Source organism: Pristiophorus japonicus, chromosome 1 (assembly GCF_044704955.1).
Source record: "Pristiophorus japonicus isolate sPriJap1 chromosome 1, sPriJap1.hap1, whole genome shotgun sequence".
NCBI classification, from domain to species: Eukaryota; Metazoa; Chordata; class Chondrichthyes; family Pristiophoridae; genus Pristiophorus; species Pristiophorus japonicus.
In genome coordinates this window covers 393,362,163-393,379,234 of record NC_091977.1, presented here as the reverse complement: position 1 = coordinate 393,379,234, position 17,072 = coordinate 393,362,163, and the positions used below count along the sequence as shown (strand labels likewise).

At 46.3% G+C, this 17,072-nt stretch overlaps 1 protein-coding gene across 1 annotated transcript in view; it reads left to right on the top strand.

Annotated features, from left to right (window-relative positions):
• LOC139274607 (extracellular sulfatase Sulf-1-like) overlaps positions 1-17,072 on the top strand; it is a 547,728-nt gene that overhangs the window by 470,368 nt on the left and 60,288 nt on the right. The window contains exon 13 of the mRNA XM_070891301.1: positions 8,444-8,654. Coding sequence (XP_070747402.1) covers positions 8,444-8,654 — 211 coding nt within the window. The remainder of the gene's footprint in view (positions 1-8,443; positions 8,655-17,072) is intronic.

The following is a 17,072-nucleotide window of genomic DNA, read 5'->3' as shown; positions in this document are numbered from 1 at the left end:
CACCACATTATAAGAAAGATGTGATTGCACTGGAGAGGGTCCAGAGGAGATTTACAATGATGTTGCCTGGACTGGAGAATTTTAGCTATGAGGAAATATTAGATCGGCTGGGTTTGTTTTCTTTTTAACAGAGGAGGCTAAGGGGAGACCTTATTGAGGTGTGTAAAATTACGAAGGGCGTAGATTAAGTGAATAGGAAGGATCTATTTCCCTTAGCAGAGGGATTAATAACCAGGGGGCATAGATTCAAAGTAATTGGTAGGACGTTTAGAGGGATTTGAGGGGAATTTTGTTTCACCCAGAGGGTGGTGGGGTATGAAACTCACTGCCTGAATGGGTGGTAGAGGCAGAAACACTCACCAATTTTAAAAAACACTTTAACTGTACAGAGCAGTGGTTGGGCCACAGCTGGAGTACTGTGTGCAGTTCTGGTCACCACATTACCTACAAGGCTACGGACCAAGAGCTGGAAAGTGGGATTAGGCCAGATGACTCTTTGTCGGCCGGCACGGATACAATGGGCTGAAATGGCCTCCTTCCATGCTGTAAATTTCTATGATTCTATGACTTCAATTCCATGTAAAATAATGGAATTGATTATCAAGAGTAAACTTGAGGATCATTTGTACCACAATAACCTGGTATACTCCATGGCTCCATGGTATTTGATAAGCTCATAATAAAGGATGAAACTGAGTACTGTGAACAATGAATAATTGTGACCTTAGCTCCTTTAATTAGACTCCAGAGTGCAGGTACCACATGGGTGGCCTGCTTATATACAGTGCTCCCAAGGGATGCTGGGATCCTTTGGGACACCAACAGGTAGGTCCTTTGGTGGTGGTGTGATACAGGTTGCAAAGGGTTAAATACATAACATCACTCCCTCGTAAAGTTAATAGTACACTTATTTACAGGATGAGACGATCTGGGGCTTTTCGCTCCCTTGTCGATCATCTCGGTACAAATGCGGATATGGGTGAGTTGGTTAGTTTTTCACTGGGCTGCTGGGCAACCGGCCTTGCCGGGCTGCTGGGGATGGTGAGTTGGCGGCTTCGTGGTCAAGCATTATGTCGGTTGCCACTTGTGTGTGTGCTGGAGGGTCAAAGTTGGTGGTGTCTTCTTCGGGTTGATGAAACGCAATTTGATTTGGTTCAAATATTTTCTGCATGTTAGTCCATTGGTCAGTTTGACCTGAAACACCCTACTTCCCTCTTTGGCTATGACCGTGCCAGCGAGCCACTTGGGACCATGTCCATTACTGAGTACAAACACAGGATTATGGACCTCAATATCGCGTGACAAGTTTGCGTGATCATGGTACATACTTTGTTGATGCCGCCTGCCCTCCACGTGATCATGGAGATCAGGGTGGAAAGAGAGAGCCTTGTTTTGAGCGCCCTTTTCATGAGCAGCTCGGCTGGGGGAACCCCAGTGAGTGAGTGGGGTCTGGTGCGGTAGCTGAGCAGCACTCGGGACAGTCAGGTCTGCAGGGATCCTTCCGAAACGAGTTTCAAGCTTTGCTTGATGGTCTGAACTGCCCGTTCTGCCTGGCCGTTGGATGCGGGCTTGAACGGGGCAGATGTGACGTGCTTGATCCCATTGCAGCTCATGAATTCCTTGAATTCAGCGCTGGTGAAGCACGGCCCATTGTCGTTGACTAGGACATCAGGCAGGCCGTGCATGGCAAACATGGCTCGTAGGCTTTCGATGATGGCCGTGGACGTGCTTACAGACATTATTGCACATTCAATCCATTTTGAATACGCATCCACGACAACCAAGAACATTTTGCTTAGAAATGGGCCCGCATCGTCCACGTGGATCCTCGACCACGTTTGGAGGGCCATGACCACAAATTTAACGGTGCCTCTCTGGGTACATTGCTCAGCTGAGAGCAAGTGTTGCACTGGCGCACAGATGACTCTAAATCTGAGTCGATGCCGGGCCACCACACATGGGATCTGGCTATGGCTTTCATCATTACAATGCCTGGGTGGATGCTGTGTAGCTCACAAATGAACGTTACTCTGCCTTTCTTGGGCAAGACCATGCGATTGCCATACAACAGACAGTCCACCTGCACCTGTGGAACGGCTTAATCGCCTCTTGCATCTCCACTGGGACACTGGACCAGCTCCCATGAAGGACACAGTTTTTTTTTAACCAAGGACAGAAAAGGATCCTGGCTGGTCCAGCTCCTGATCTGGTGAGCCGTAACGGGTGACTTTTCGTTTTTGAATGCATCCATTACTATAAGCAAGTCCGCTGGCTGTGCCATTTCCACCCCGGTGGTAGCCCACTGAGAGCATCAGCGCAGTTCTCTGTGGCGGATTACATAGTTGTATGCCAACAGCGTGAGTGCCCATCTTTGGCATTGGTGTTAATCCCTTTGCTCTCAGAGAACAGCGCTATGAGCGGCTTGTGGTCAGTTTCAAGCTCAAACTTGAGGCCAAACAAGTACTGGTGCATTTTTTTTACCCTGTAAACGCACCCCAGAGCCTCTTTATCAATCATGTTGAAGGCCCTCTCGGCCTTGGACAAACTCCTGGAGGCATAAGCGACTGGTTGCAAAATCCTCGATTCGTTAGCCTGTTGTAACACACACCCAACCCCGTATGACGACACATTGTAAGCTAGCACTAATCGTTTACAAGGGTTATACAGGACAAGCAGTTTGTTTGAACACAACAGATTTCTGGCTTTCTCAAAAGCAGCCTCTTGTGAATTTCCCCCATACCCAGTCTTCTCCCTTGCACAGTAGCACATGTAGGGGTTCTAGCAGGGTGCTTAACCCGGGTAGGAAATTACCGAAATAGTTAAGGAGTCCCAGGAACGACCGCAGCTCCGTCACGTTCCGTGGTCTTGGCCTCAGTCTTGGCGTTGGTGGGTCTGATGCCTTCTGCTGCGATTCTCCTTCCTAAGAATTCGACGTCCTGTGGCAGGAAAACACACTTCGAGCGTTTCAACCCGAGTCCCACGCGATCCAATCGACTAAGAACCTCTTCCAGATTCTTCAAGTGCTCAATGGTGTCCCAACCCGTAACCAGTACGTCGTCCTGGAAAACCATGGTGCGAGGAACCGACTTTAGCAGGCTCTCCATGTTCTGTTGGAAGATTGCCGCGGCCTACCGATCCCGAACGGGCATCTGATATAGATGAACAGACCTTTGTGCGTGTTGATGCAGGTGAGGCCTTTCGAAGACTCCTCCAGCTCCTGCGTCATGTAGGCCGAGGTCAGGTCCAACTTGGTGAACGTCTATTCTAATGCATTCACTATTTCTAGCGCCACTTCCTAAGTACTCTGGGATGTAGACTATCAGGCCCTGGGGATTTATCGGCCTTCAATCCCATCAATTTCCCTAACAATTACCTGACTAATAAGGATTTCCTTCAATTCCTCCTCCGCACCAGACCCTCTGTCCCCTAGTATTTCCGGAAGGTTATTTGTGTCTTCCTTCGTGAAGACAGAACCAAAGTATTTGTTCAATTGATCTGCCATTTCTTTGTTCCCCATTATAAATTCACCTCATTCTGACTGCAAGGGACCTTTGTTTGTCTTCACTAATTTTTTTCTCTTCACATATCTATAGAAGCTTTTGCAGTCAGTTTTTATGTTCCCAGCAAGCTTCCTCTCATACTCTATTTTCCTCCTCCTAATTAAACCCTTTGTCCTCCTCTGCTGAATTCTAACTTTCTCCCAGTCCTCAGGTTTGCTACTTTTTCTGGCAAATTTATATGCCTCTTCCTTCGATTTAACACTATCCCTAATTTCCTTTGTTAGCCACGGTTGAGTCACCTTCCCCGTTTTATTTTTACTCCAGACCGGGATGTATAATTGTTGAAGTTCATCCATGTGATCTTTAAATGTTTGCCATTGCCTATCCACAGTCAACCCTTTAAGTATCATTCGCCAGTCTATTCTAGCCAGTTCACGTCTCATACCATAGAAGTTACCTTTCCCTAAGTTCAGGATCCTAGTCTCCGAATTAATTGTATCACGCACCATCTTAATAAAGAATTCTACCATATTATGGTCACTCTTCCCCAAGGGGCCTCGTACAACAAGATTGCTAATTAGTACTTTCTCATTACACATCACCCAGTCTAGGATGGCCAGCCCTCTAGTTGGTTCCTCGACATGTTGGTCTAGAAAACTATCCCTAATACACTCCAGGAAATCCTCCTCCACCATATTGCTATCAGTTTGGTTAGCGCAATCTATACGTAGATTAAAGTTGCCCATGATAACTGCTGTACCCTTATTGCATGCATCCCTAATTTTTTGTTGGATGCTGTCCCCAACCGCACGACTACAGTTTGCTGGTCTGTACACAACTTCCACTAGCATTTTCTGCCCTTTGGTATTCCGCAGCTTTACCCATACAGATTCCACATCATCCAAGCTAATGTCCTTCCTTACTATTGCGTTAATTTCCTCTTTAACCAGCAGTGCTACCCCACCTCCTTTTCCTTTCTGTCTTATCCTTCCTGAATGTTGAATACCCCTGGATGTTGAATTCCCAGCCTTGGTCACCCTGGAGCCATGTCTCCATGATGCCAATTATATCATATTTGTTAATAGCTACCTGTGCAGTTAATTCATCCACCTTATTCCGAATACTCCTCGCATTGAGGCACAGAGCCTTCAGGCTTGTCTTTTTAACACCCTTTGCCCCTTTAGAATTTAGAGCTTTGATCATTTTCCAGCAGTTTATCGACTCTGGATCAGTTCCTATGGACTGGAGGGTAGCTAATGTAACACCACTTTTTAAGAAAGGAGGGAGAGAGAAAACGGGGAATTATAGACCTGTTAGCCTGACATTAGTTGTGGGGAAAATGCTGGAATCAATTATTAAAGATGAAATAGCAGCGCATTTGGAAAGCAATGACAGGATCGGTTCAGGTCAGCATGGATTTATGAAAGGGAAATCATGCTTGACATAGAAACATAGAAAATAGGTGCAGGAGTAGGCCATCTGGCCCTTTGAGCCTCCACCACCATTCAATAAGATCATGGCTGATCATTCCCTCAGTACCCCATTCCTGCTTTCTCTCCATACCCCTTGAGCCCTTTAGCTGCAAGGACCATATCTAACTCCTTGAATATATCCAATGAACTGGCATCAACAACTCTCTGCGGTAGGGAATTCCACAGGTTAACAACTCTCTGAGTGAAGAAGTTCCTCCTCATCACTGTCCTAAATGGCTTACCCCTTATCCTTAGACTGTCCCCTGGTTCTGGACTTGCCCAACATCGGGAACAATCTTCCTGCACCTAACCTGTCCAGTCCCGTCAGAATTTTATATGTTTCTATGAGATCCCCTCTCATCCTTCTAAACTCCAGTGAATACAGGCCCAGTCGATCCAGTCTCTCCTCATATGTCATTCCTGCCATCCCGGGAATCAGTCTGGTGAACCTTCGCTGCACTCCCTCAATAGCAAGAACGTTCTTCCTCAGATTAGGAGACCAAAACTGAACACAATATTCCAGGTGGGGCCTCACCAAGGCCCTGTACAACTGCAGTAAGACTTCCCTGCTCCTATACTCAAATGCCCTTGCTATGAAGGCCAACATATCATTTGCCTTCTTCACCGCCTGCTGTACCTGCATGCCCACCTTCAATGACTGATGAACCATGACAGCCAGGTCTCACTGCACCTCCCCTTTTCCTAATCTGCTGCCATTCAGACAATATTCTTGGATGTCGTCCCATTCCAGCGGATTTTTCCCAGCCAGCTTCTGCCAATCAGTATGGGACGATCCACAGCGGGAGTTCGTGCATTGCTCCATCATAGGAGACTTTGACTTCTTACAGGGATTAGTTCCTTGGTGTAAGTTCTTAGTTTGGTGTGAATGGGGCTGAGCTTGGGCCTGTGTGCCTTGTTGCACCACAGCCTGTCGAAAGCCTTTTTGCTCATTATGGACTGACTCGCACCCGTGTCCAGTTCCATGGATACTGGAATTCCGTTCAGTTCAACTTTCAACATTATTGGTTGACATTTCGTGGTGAATATGTGTACCCCGTACACTTCTGCCTCCTCAGTACGAGTCTCCAATTCAGCCTCATCCACAGTGGATCGATCTTCCTCTGCAACGTGGTGGTTTGCAGGGTTTGCAGCTCGCCTGCACATTTTCTGGAGGTGTCTCATTGTTCTGCAGCCATTGCATGCATAGTGCTTGAAGCGGCATTGCTGGGCCCGATGATCACCTCCACAATGCCAACAAGGTGTTAGCTGCCTTGCATTAACGATTGATGGCGGACTCTGGGTCATCTGAGGTCGTGCAGTAGCATTCAGTGTGTACGTTCTGCCATGTATATTCCTGCTCGAAAACAACGTTACTTTGTGCACAGTACTGGACGAAACATCTTTACTCTGCAAAATTTTTTTGGTGTTGTCGCTGTTGGACATAAATGCCTGGGCTATCGTTATGGCTTTGCTTAGATTCGGGAGTTTCAACAGTCAACAGTTTGCGAAGGATTACCTCATGGCCAATGCCCAGTACAAAAAAGTCTCTCAGCATTTGTTCTAGGAATCCCTCAAATTCGCAATGTCCTGCGAGGCGCCTTGGTTCGGCGACATAGCTCGCCACTTCCTGGCCCTATGACACGTGTAGAACCGATACCTCGCCATCAAAATGCTTTCCTTAGGAATTAAGTGCTCCCAGACCGGCGTACACAATTCTTCTTAGGATTTAGTTGTTGGTTTTAGAAGCTAGAAGATTCATCATGAGGCCATAGGTTGTTGCCCACAGACAGTAAGGAGGACTGCCCTTTGTTTGGCAGCGTTCTCGTCCCCTTCCAGCTTATTGGCCATGAAGTATTGGTCGAGTCTCTCCATGAAGGCCTCCCAATCGTCCCCTTCCAAGAACTTTTCCAGGATACCAACTGTTCTTTGCATTTTCGCGCGGTTGTTCGTTACCTCGTCGCCAATTGATAAGCTCATAATAAAGGATGAAATGGAGTACTGTGAACAGTGAGTAAGTGTGACCTTAGCTCCTTTAATAAGACTCCAGAGTGCCTGTACCTCATGGGTGGCCTGCTTACATACAGCGCTCCCAAGGGATGCTGGGATCCCTTGGGACTCCAACAGGTAGGCCCTCTAGTGGTAGTGTAATACAGGTTGCAAAGAGTTAAATACATAACAGTATTCCCTCACCATATTGAATGAAATGTGTTGGCATGATATACTGGAATCAAGCGCAGGTAGAGGTGTCTGATTAAAAAAGATTTCTGATAAAAAGATTAAACAATACTTTTCAAGCTTTAAAATATGGTTCTTTTGCTGAAACAGATGACAAAATCAAAAATGAGCTTACTCAGTCTTGTACCTAGAAATTCAGTTGCCTTGCTTGTCATTGTTTGGAATTGAGACCAAAATTGGCGTCTGAGCACCATGCGCACACTTCTGGTGCGGGCCATGCCGGACGCCATCTTGGTGAGGGCGGCAGAGAGGCCGTTAGGGAGTGCACTGCAATTATGCTAAGTAGGCAGATCGTGGCGTCAATCAGCATACAACGTGATTTGGTACCAGTGCTGCCATTTCCGTAGTCAGAGGCTTGTGAATCTTTGGAATTCTCTACCCCAAAGATCAGTGGATGCTGAGGCGTTGAGTATATTCAAGGGTGAGATAGATAGATTTTTGGACTCTCGGGGAATCAAGGGATATGGAGATTGGGTGGGAAAGTGGAGTTAACTTTGAACATCAGTGGATCCCTGTGCCCGTTTCAGGGGGATACCAAATTTCTAGGCCTTGGATTTTGTTTTGCTCCTTATTTGCCCACAGGATCTTGAAAGTGGCTAGAAAGTACACACCACACATGCATGTAGCATTGCACTGCACTGCCATGCAGTGAAGTATTGCAGCCAGCTTTCAGCATTGTTGTTAGTTACCTGGACTCCAGTGGACAAATATGTGCAATGCTGAAGTAGTCTAAGTACTAAGACCAGAGTGGACACTGCGATTGTGTGGTCCAGGCATTCCAAAATAAGGATTGGGGCAATGTGCTGTCTGCAAACATGCATTTTATTTAACTATGGAGTGTTTAGTGTTGATACTAAGGCCTCAAAATTTACACTATGATATTAACCACTTTGTCTGAAATTTCTTCCTTGGCTATTCAGTGGTATTAACTCACTTACTTTAAATGAGTTAATCAACATTTGTATACTAATATCTCACAGTGTATTCCAGGGCCGAGATTCCTACATTACAACAGTGACACCACTTCAAAAGTACTTCATTGGCTGTAAGATGCTTTGGGATGTCCTGAGGGTGTGAAAGGCGCTATTTAAATGCAAGCTCTTTCTTGCATCTTAATTAGCATTAAAAAGAAATGCATATAAAGAGAAAAGCATTTTTTGATTGATTATGTGATGCCTAATGTTAGTTATTTTGTATGATAAATGGGGTTTGTAACCTCTTGCTATCTGTTGTCAGAAATGGCAGTGCGTTGAAGATGCTGCAGGCAAACTTCGACTCCACAAGTGCAAAGGGACAACCAAGGTACCTGCTGGCAACAAGAAAAGTAGAAGTCTGCGCACTCAGACCTACGGCAGTAATGACTGTGAGTGCTCAGATAGTAGCTACAGGATGAGTCAGTCTGAGAGAAGGAACCAGAGACAATTCCTCAGGATTCACACTACTCACAGTGAGTATAGAGCTCTGTGACCTCGTGTTAACTCTCCAGCAGCCCTTTGGAAATGGTCCTTTGGTGCCATCTAGTGGTTTACTGTCATCACTGGTATCTTGTTAGTTTTAAGAGTTTATGAGAATTGGATGAGGCAAAACAGTAGAATCTTGGAAAGAGAACTTTATTTTTTACATAGAGTAAAATCTTATACTGAATTTAACAAAGTCAGGATATAGTTTTATTACCAGCACTGAATAATATTAATACTGCACCAGACTGTGATCAGACTTGAACTGCAGATCCTGCGTTATCCTTGTATTTTCATTCAGATTTCTATGTATATTGTATAGTGGCGACTCAGTAGCAAGTGAACAGACAATTATATTTCCTATCCTTCCCTTTTTGTGTGTTTTAATCGTGCAAATACAGGTTTAAAAAAAATGTGATATTGCAATATTTATTGCTTACTATTTATACTGGTGATGCTTCTCTTTGATGTTTTCTCTCCCGACTGTTCTTTTCTGATGTTTGTGTTACTTACCATCTCCTGTTGTTTCTCTGACATTCTTCTGCTGATTATCTTCATTTACATTTCTCTACTATTTCTTTTTTACATTTATTTTTATATCAAACTATCCTTCTTTCCCTATCCTTTTCTATCTTGTTGCATGTGAATAACATAGAAACATAGAAAATAGGTGCAGGAGTAGACCATTCGGCCCTTCTAGCCTGCACCGCCATTCAATGAGTTCATGGTTGAACATGCAACTTCAGTACCCCATTCCTGCTTTCTCGCCATACCCCTTGATCCCCCTAGTAGTAAGGACTTCATCTAACCCCTTTTTGAATAAGAAAGTAGATCACAAGCCCCAGTGCCTCTGAGCACTGAACGAATGGCTGAAGCGATCTTGTGGCACTGGCACTATTCCAGGAGCAGGCTTTATGGACAACCATCATCTGCATTGTGGTTTACTGCAAGCTTTACTGTAGCCTTCTTTTTAACTCTTCCCTGTAGCGTTTGGTGTAGGGTCTAGATCAGTGGTTTTCAAACTGAGATCGGTAGGGACTTTCCGGAGGTCGGTGATGGAGAGCGAGCCAGTGTGAGGCCCTCGGCCGGCGCTACTGTACGCGCCGGTGAATGGTCACTTTGGGCAGGTGGGCAGGAACAGCAGGAGGGGCGAAGGAGTGGCAAGAGCCGTTGAGGGAAGGGACCGAGGCGTGAATCTGGGGCCCAGAAGAGGCGAGGGCCCAGGGGCAGCACGGGCCAGCCCACACTGCGATATGTGTGCGCGCTCGGTCTGTGCAGAAGAGCCGGTCTCCAGTTAGTCTTGGATAATCCTTGCCACTGAACCAAGACCTAGTTCTGTCAAGCCCGTATGGTGGTTGGTGTGCAACGGCCACCACACGTTAAAAAAATCCAAGCACAGGCATTTTCCACCCTTCACGATATAGTTCGGGATCTGAAATGTTAGGTCCTTTATTGAAACACCTATGAACTCATCCCTTTTTGGCTTAGAAGCAAGTCATCCTCATTTCGAGGGACTGCTTATGATGATGACTATGGCAACGGCTGCAGCGGCTGTGCGCTGCAGGAAGAGGAGATGGAGGGAGGGAAAAAGACTACTGCTGCTGTGGATTTTTGCTGGTCTCACCTGGTGACTGTTCGGATTTGACCGTTTCACCGCTGCAATGTTTGCTAAAGTGGTATTGGCCGCAGCGGCAGTTCACAATGGATCTAGAGCTCTTTGTAGACCACTTTCTGTGTAAGTCATGTTTGCACCAGAGACTTTGACTGGAAAATATCCTCCAGTCACAATGAGCCATGCACCATCTGCAAGTAGTGACCTACTGTCAGTCCCTGCTGTTGCTGTTGTGAGGTACACAAATACAATGCAGGAAACACAGCACTTGTGAGAAGGACCCAGGGCAAGAATTCATTTACCCAAGAAGTACTCAGAGAGTTCCAGATGAGTGCAGCAAGGCAGGACATTGGCACAGCTGCAAAGTTTATTGTTGCCGCCACAGGAGGAGTGGCTGGTTCCAGTGCTGGTATCGGAACAATTATTTGTAGCCTTATTATTGGCTTTTTTCTTTTCAAAAATATACTTTATTCATGTAAAATTTTCACAATACATTGGAAAATAGTTCAGTACCTTGCGGTCAGCAATTCCATACAATTTGTTTGGATGCTGACAGCAGTTCCATACAATGCACTAGCATACATTTCATTTCAAGGTACGGTTTAATACAATCCGCAAATCACGTTAATGTAGTACTGTGCAAATAAGGGTATTACATGGAGCAGATAAGAACAGGTTTACATTACATTCCAGGATACATTTCAATACCGATCATGAATCACGTTACATGTAGCACTATGCAGATGAAAGCAGTACATGGAACGGATGAGAATACATTTACATTTCTTTACAAGTTACTAAACAGTGCAGAGACTTTCATTATATATGGCACAACACAGGTGTTTTTCAGTACATGGTGCTCTATGTGTACAAGCAGATTAACACGTTCAGCCCGAGGGGGGGTCTGATTCCATCCCCTGGGTTTACTGTGGCGAAAAGGCCTTAGACTGTGGCTTTGCAGCGACTGCACCAACCTTTAGTGCGTCCATCAGCACGTACTCATGGAGTCTTGGTTAATTCTTGCCACTGGACCAAGACCTAGCTCTGTCAAGCCCGTGTGGTGGCTGGTGTGCAACCGCCACCACACGTTTAAAAATCCACGTACAGGCATCTTCCATCCTTCAATATGTAGTTCGAAATCTGGAATATTGGGTCCTTCATTGAAACACTTGTGAACTCATCCCTTTTTAGCGTGGAAGCAAGTCATCCTCGATACAAGGGACTGCCTAAGAGAGAGAAGAAGACTCCTGGACCTTGGGTTGTGTCAGTCTGCAACACTCGGCCATGAACATCTCCTTGCTCTGGAAGACCAGCAAGTTTCGGGAAGACCAAAGTGCGTCTTTCACCGAGTTGATGGCTCTCCAGCAGCAGATGATGTCTGTCTCAGTGTGCGACCCTGGAACAGTCCGCAGAGCAGAGAGTCCTGTGTTTCAGAGCTGCTTGGGATAAACCTCGACAACAACCACTGCATCTCCTTCCAGACCTGCCTTCCCGAAGGAGATGGATGACAGTCTCATCCGCACCACAGACGACTCGGGGGTAGAGTGCCGTGTCTCAGAAACCCCGGTTGTGCATGAAGGATCTGACAGGTAGGACCCTTCTCACCGCCAACCAAGCTATGTCTTAGTGCTTGTGTAAAAGCTTTGGTGATGAGACATTCTGCCAAACGAGTTCGACAGTATGCTCGGGGAACCGCCCGACAGGATCCACCATCTCCTTCTTCCGTAGGGCTTCCAGGACCTTGCATGCCGGCCACTGCTTTATGGCCTTGTGGTCAAAGGTGTTTTCCTTGAAAAACTTTTCCACGAAGGACAGGTGGTCAGGCATGGTCCAACTGGTTGGAGCGTTCCGCGGCAGCCTGGCCAGACCCATTCTTCGCAGCAGTGGGGACAGTGGAAGCCTTATTATTGGCTATGCCATACAGGAGGGTGGGTATCACTACGGCCATGTAGACCATGAGCTTGGTGGCAGTTTTGAGGGCATGATCTTCGAACACTCTTTTCCTCAGGCGGCTGAAGGCTGCACTGGCGCACTGGAGGTGGTGTTGAATCTCGTTGTCAGTGTCTGCTCTTGTTGATAAGAGGCTCCCGAGGTATGGGAAATGGTCCACCTTGTCCAGAAGCTGTGGATCTTGATGACTGGGGGGCAGTGCTGTGTGGCGAGGACAGGCTGGTGGAGGACCTTTGTCTTACGTTTGTTTAGCGTAAGGCCCATGCTTTCGTACGCCTCAGTAAATACGCCGACTATGTCCTGGAGTTCAGCCTCTGTATGTGTGCAGATGCAGGCGTTGTCCGCGTACTGTAGCTCAACGACAGAGGTTGGGGTGGTCTTGGACCTGGCCTGGAGACGGCGAAGGTTGAACAGGTTCCCACTGGTTCTGAAGTTTAGTTCCACTCCAGCGGGGAGCTTGTTGATTGTGAAGTGGAGCATGGCAGTGAGGAAGATTGAGAAGAGGGTTAGGGCGATGATGCAGCCCTGTTTGACCCTAGTCCGGACCCGGGTGACAGGAACTGTGACTCTTGTATTGAGCTGTTCAGCCACCTAAGGACTAATTTTACGAGTGGAAGCAAGTCTTCCTCGATTCCGAGGGATTGCCTATGAGATTGGCTATGCCAGAAATCCTTCTCTGAAGCAGCAGTTGTTCTCGTGTGCTATTCTTGGATTTGCCCTGTCTCAACATATGGGACTCTTCTGTTTAATGGTCGCTTTCCTAATTTTGTTTGTTATGTAAACTTTGCTGATAGCTTAATCAAGTACAAATGTAATTAATATTTCACCGAATCCCACAAATATTCTCATTGATGTTATGGAAATGTACATTTCCTAAGTCTGTTGTCAAATGTTCCAATAAATTCGATTACAAGAAAATAAAGACTGCTGGCCAGCAGTGGCCACAATGCCACTGCCAGCAACAGGACTCGGAGACGGTAAAGCGCTGGGCCAGCTGCTCGGAGAGGAACCGACTGTCTGTAAAAAAGACTCTGTCCTGGCTAACAGTCGGCTGCAGCAGCGCCGGGATAAGACCAAAAAGTTGGACATGCATTAAATTCGTTCTGTCTATCCACGGTCAAGGGCTGCCCAAGGAACAAAGCTGGCATAATAATCTGGGAAGCACTTGAATAAAAATTAGAAGCAGGTATAGGCCATATGGCCCCTTGAGCCTGCTCCGCCATTCAATAAGATCATGGCTAATCTTTGACGTCGACTCCACTTTCCTGCACTATCCCCATATCCCTTGATTCTCCTAGAGTCCAAAATTCTATCTATCTCAACGATTCAGCATCCACAGCAATTTGGGGTAAAGAATTCCAAAGATTTGCAACCCTCTGAGTGAAGAAATTCCTCCTCCATCTCAGTCCTAAATGCCAACTCCTTATCCTGAGATTATGCCCTCTAGTTCTAGACTCTCCAGCCAGGGGAAACAACCTCTCAGCATTTACCCTATCAATCCTCATCAGAATCTTATGTTGCAATGAGATCACCTCTCATTCTGCTAAATTCCAGAAAGTATAGGCCCAATCTACATCAATCTCTCCTCATAGGACAACCCTCTCATCCCAGGGATCAATCTAGTGAACCTTTGTTGCACCGCCTCTAAGGCAAGTATATCCTTCTTCGGAAAAGGAGACCAAAACTGTGCACAGTACTCCAGGTGTGGTCTCACATAAGAACATAAGAACATAAGAATTAGGAACAGGAGTAGGCCATCTAGCCCCTCGAGCCTGCTCTGCCATTCAACAAGATCTTGGCTGATCTGGCCGTGGACTCAGCTCCACTTACCCGCCCGCTCCCAAAGCCCTGTACGATTGTTGCAAGACTTCCTTATGCTTGTACTCCAACCGCCTTGCAATAAAGGCCAACATGCCATTTGCCTTCATAATTGCTTGCTGTACCTGCATGCTAACTCTCTGGCCCAGAGATTCCCTACGTTATCACCACGAGTTAGAGCCGCTATCCTGACGAAAAATGGTGGCCGCCACCCTAACGATCTTTTCTGGCGTGGGACTCGGTGGCCGCCATTATGGTGAGGGCCTTAGCGCTACCGATAACAGCGCTGGAGATGCAAATATCGAGAGCCTGATGTCAGTCAGTATGCTGAGTTTAACATTGCGTCCTAAGCTCACTCTGAAAAGCGAGCGTGCAGCAGACTGACAGAGACGCTGTCAGCACTTCTTCAAGGGACACCAATATCATTCAGGTAAGTTTGCTTTTAAACTTTTAGACTGGATTTTTAAAAAAAATTATTGAAATAATGGCTTGGTGCAATACATGTTCAAAGTTTTTTTAAGTGTGCAGGGAGTGCTGTTGGATGCTTGCAAGGCCTCGGATGGTAATGGGAAGGTCTCTGAGAAGACAGAAAATGTTGAGTATACTCAGCACATCGGGCAGCATCTGTGGAGAAATAGAGTTCATATCTCAGGTCGAGATGCTGCCTGACCTGCTGAGTATTTCTAACATTTTATGCTGTAATTTCACATTTACAGAATCTGTCCGCAGAGGGAAGAGGAAGACGCAGAAGAGGAGGAAGCAGAAGGAAGGATGTAACCCAGACAGCCCCTTTCTGGCCGGGATATTTGGGATGGTATCAGCCGCCTGCAGTACCAGTGACCACAACCCCAATTCCCCTTTCAAAATTTGTTCCACATCTTACCTTCCCTCTGTTACTGACCACCACAGCATCTTCTTGGCCACAATGCTGAAATAAATAAAAGCACATTTTCCAATCCAACTTTATACATCTTTCCATCCAATATGAGATCAAGAAATTGAATCATCACGTTTATACATTCTCCTAGTAACTGTCTTGTGTGTGCCTTTGCCTATCCTACTGATGTCACGCAGTGCTAGCCCAGTGGCTGCAGCATGACTGATGGAGGGCTGCTGACTTTCAGGGGGAAACACTGCAGATCGCCTTGGTGGTCGACCTTGAGGAGCTGGTGACTGGAAGTGCAAAATCGAGTGACAGTGTTTCTTCTTCCTATTTCTTGAGTGTGTGAAATGAGGAATGAATGATTGAGAGGGTTGGGGGGAGCGGTGGGAGTTGTGAAGTGAGCAGTGTGTGAAGCTAGTGGCGCAGTTGGTAGGAGATGGCTTTTGAAGATGAATTCACTGAGCTTGACCACTGGCCTCAGGTCATGAAGCTTTTTAGGGCACTGGAGCCAGGGGTGGGGCAACACTGCTGGAAATGACAACCTTGATGATCTGGTCCCACATTTCTTTCTGGAGTTCCTCCTGGCCGCTGTGGGTAAAGGACCTCTCTTGCAGTATTGACCCCTTGCACAAAGTTGGAGTGCTGCTTGCGAGACTCTGGGTGCCCCTTCTCTGGCTTGCTGAGCCAGTTGTGTTAGTGCTGAAGGACTTTTATCATTTTTTAGTTGTGGAAGATTAAAGGCCCCCCACAATTATTGCATACTTTTGTTTCTTGATTAATACTCTGACCAACGGTATAGCTATTATTAGGGGGCCTATGAACGAATCCCACCAGTGTTTTTTGCCTCTTGTTATTTCTTATCTCCACCCATACTGATTCTACATCCTGATCTTCCGAGCCAAGATCCTTTCTCACTACTGTCCTTATTGTCATCCTTTATTATCAGGGTGAACACACTGAATAACCAATGCCGTTGTAATTTTAAACACTCAATGCTTTACAATCACTAACATTTTATACATACATGCTTGAGGGACTCCCATTTTGTAAATGTCACCATAGCTATATTGCAATTCATTGTCAGAAGATACTGGTTTGATATCAATACAAGGGGTCCAGTCCCATTGCAGACTAGGATAGTCCTGACACTCACTGCAAACTGGGATAGACCGGACAGTCACTGCAAACTGGGATAGACCGGACAGTCACTGCAAACTGGGATAGACCGGACAGTCACTGTAAACTGGGATAGACCGGACAGTCACTGCAAACTGGGATAGACCAGACAGTCACTGCAAACTGGGATAGACCAGACAGTCACTGCAAACTGGGATAGACCGGATAGTCACTGCAAACTGGGATAGTCCTGACACTCACTGCAAACTGGGATAGTCCTGACACTCACTGCAAACTGGGATAGACCAGACACTTACTGCAAACTGGGATAGACCGGACAGTCACTGAAAACTGGGATAGACCAGACACTTACTGCAAACTGGGATAGACCGGACAGTCACTGAAAACTGGGATAGACCAGACACTTACTGCAAACTGGGATAGACCAGACACTTACTGCAAACTGGGATAGTCACTGCAGACAACAACAACAACAACAACTTGTATTTATATAGTGCCTTTACCATAGTGCAACATCCCAAGGCGCTTCACAGGAGTATTATGAGATAAAAAATTTGACACTGAGCCTCATAAGTAGAAATTAGTGCAGGTGACCAAAAGCTTGGTCAAATAGGTATGTTTTAAGGAACGTCTTGAAGGAGGAAAGAGAGGTAGAGAGATGGAGAGGTTTAGGCCGTGAGTTCCAGAGCTTGGGGCCTGGGCAACAGAAGGCACGGCCACCAGTAGTTGAGTGATTATAATCAGAGATGCTCAAGAGGGCAAAGTTAAGAGAAGTGTAGACATCTCTGGGTGGTGGGGTTGTGAGGCTGGAGGAGATTACAGAAATAGAGAGGGGCAAGGCCATGGAGGGATTTGAAAATAAGGATGAGAATTTTGAAATTGAGGCACTGCTTAACCGGAAGCCAATGTAGGTCAGTGAGCACAGGGGTGATGGGTGAGCGAGACTTGGTGAGAGTTAGGACATGGGCAGCCAAGTTTTGGATCACCTCTAGTTTACTTAGGGTAGAA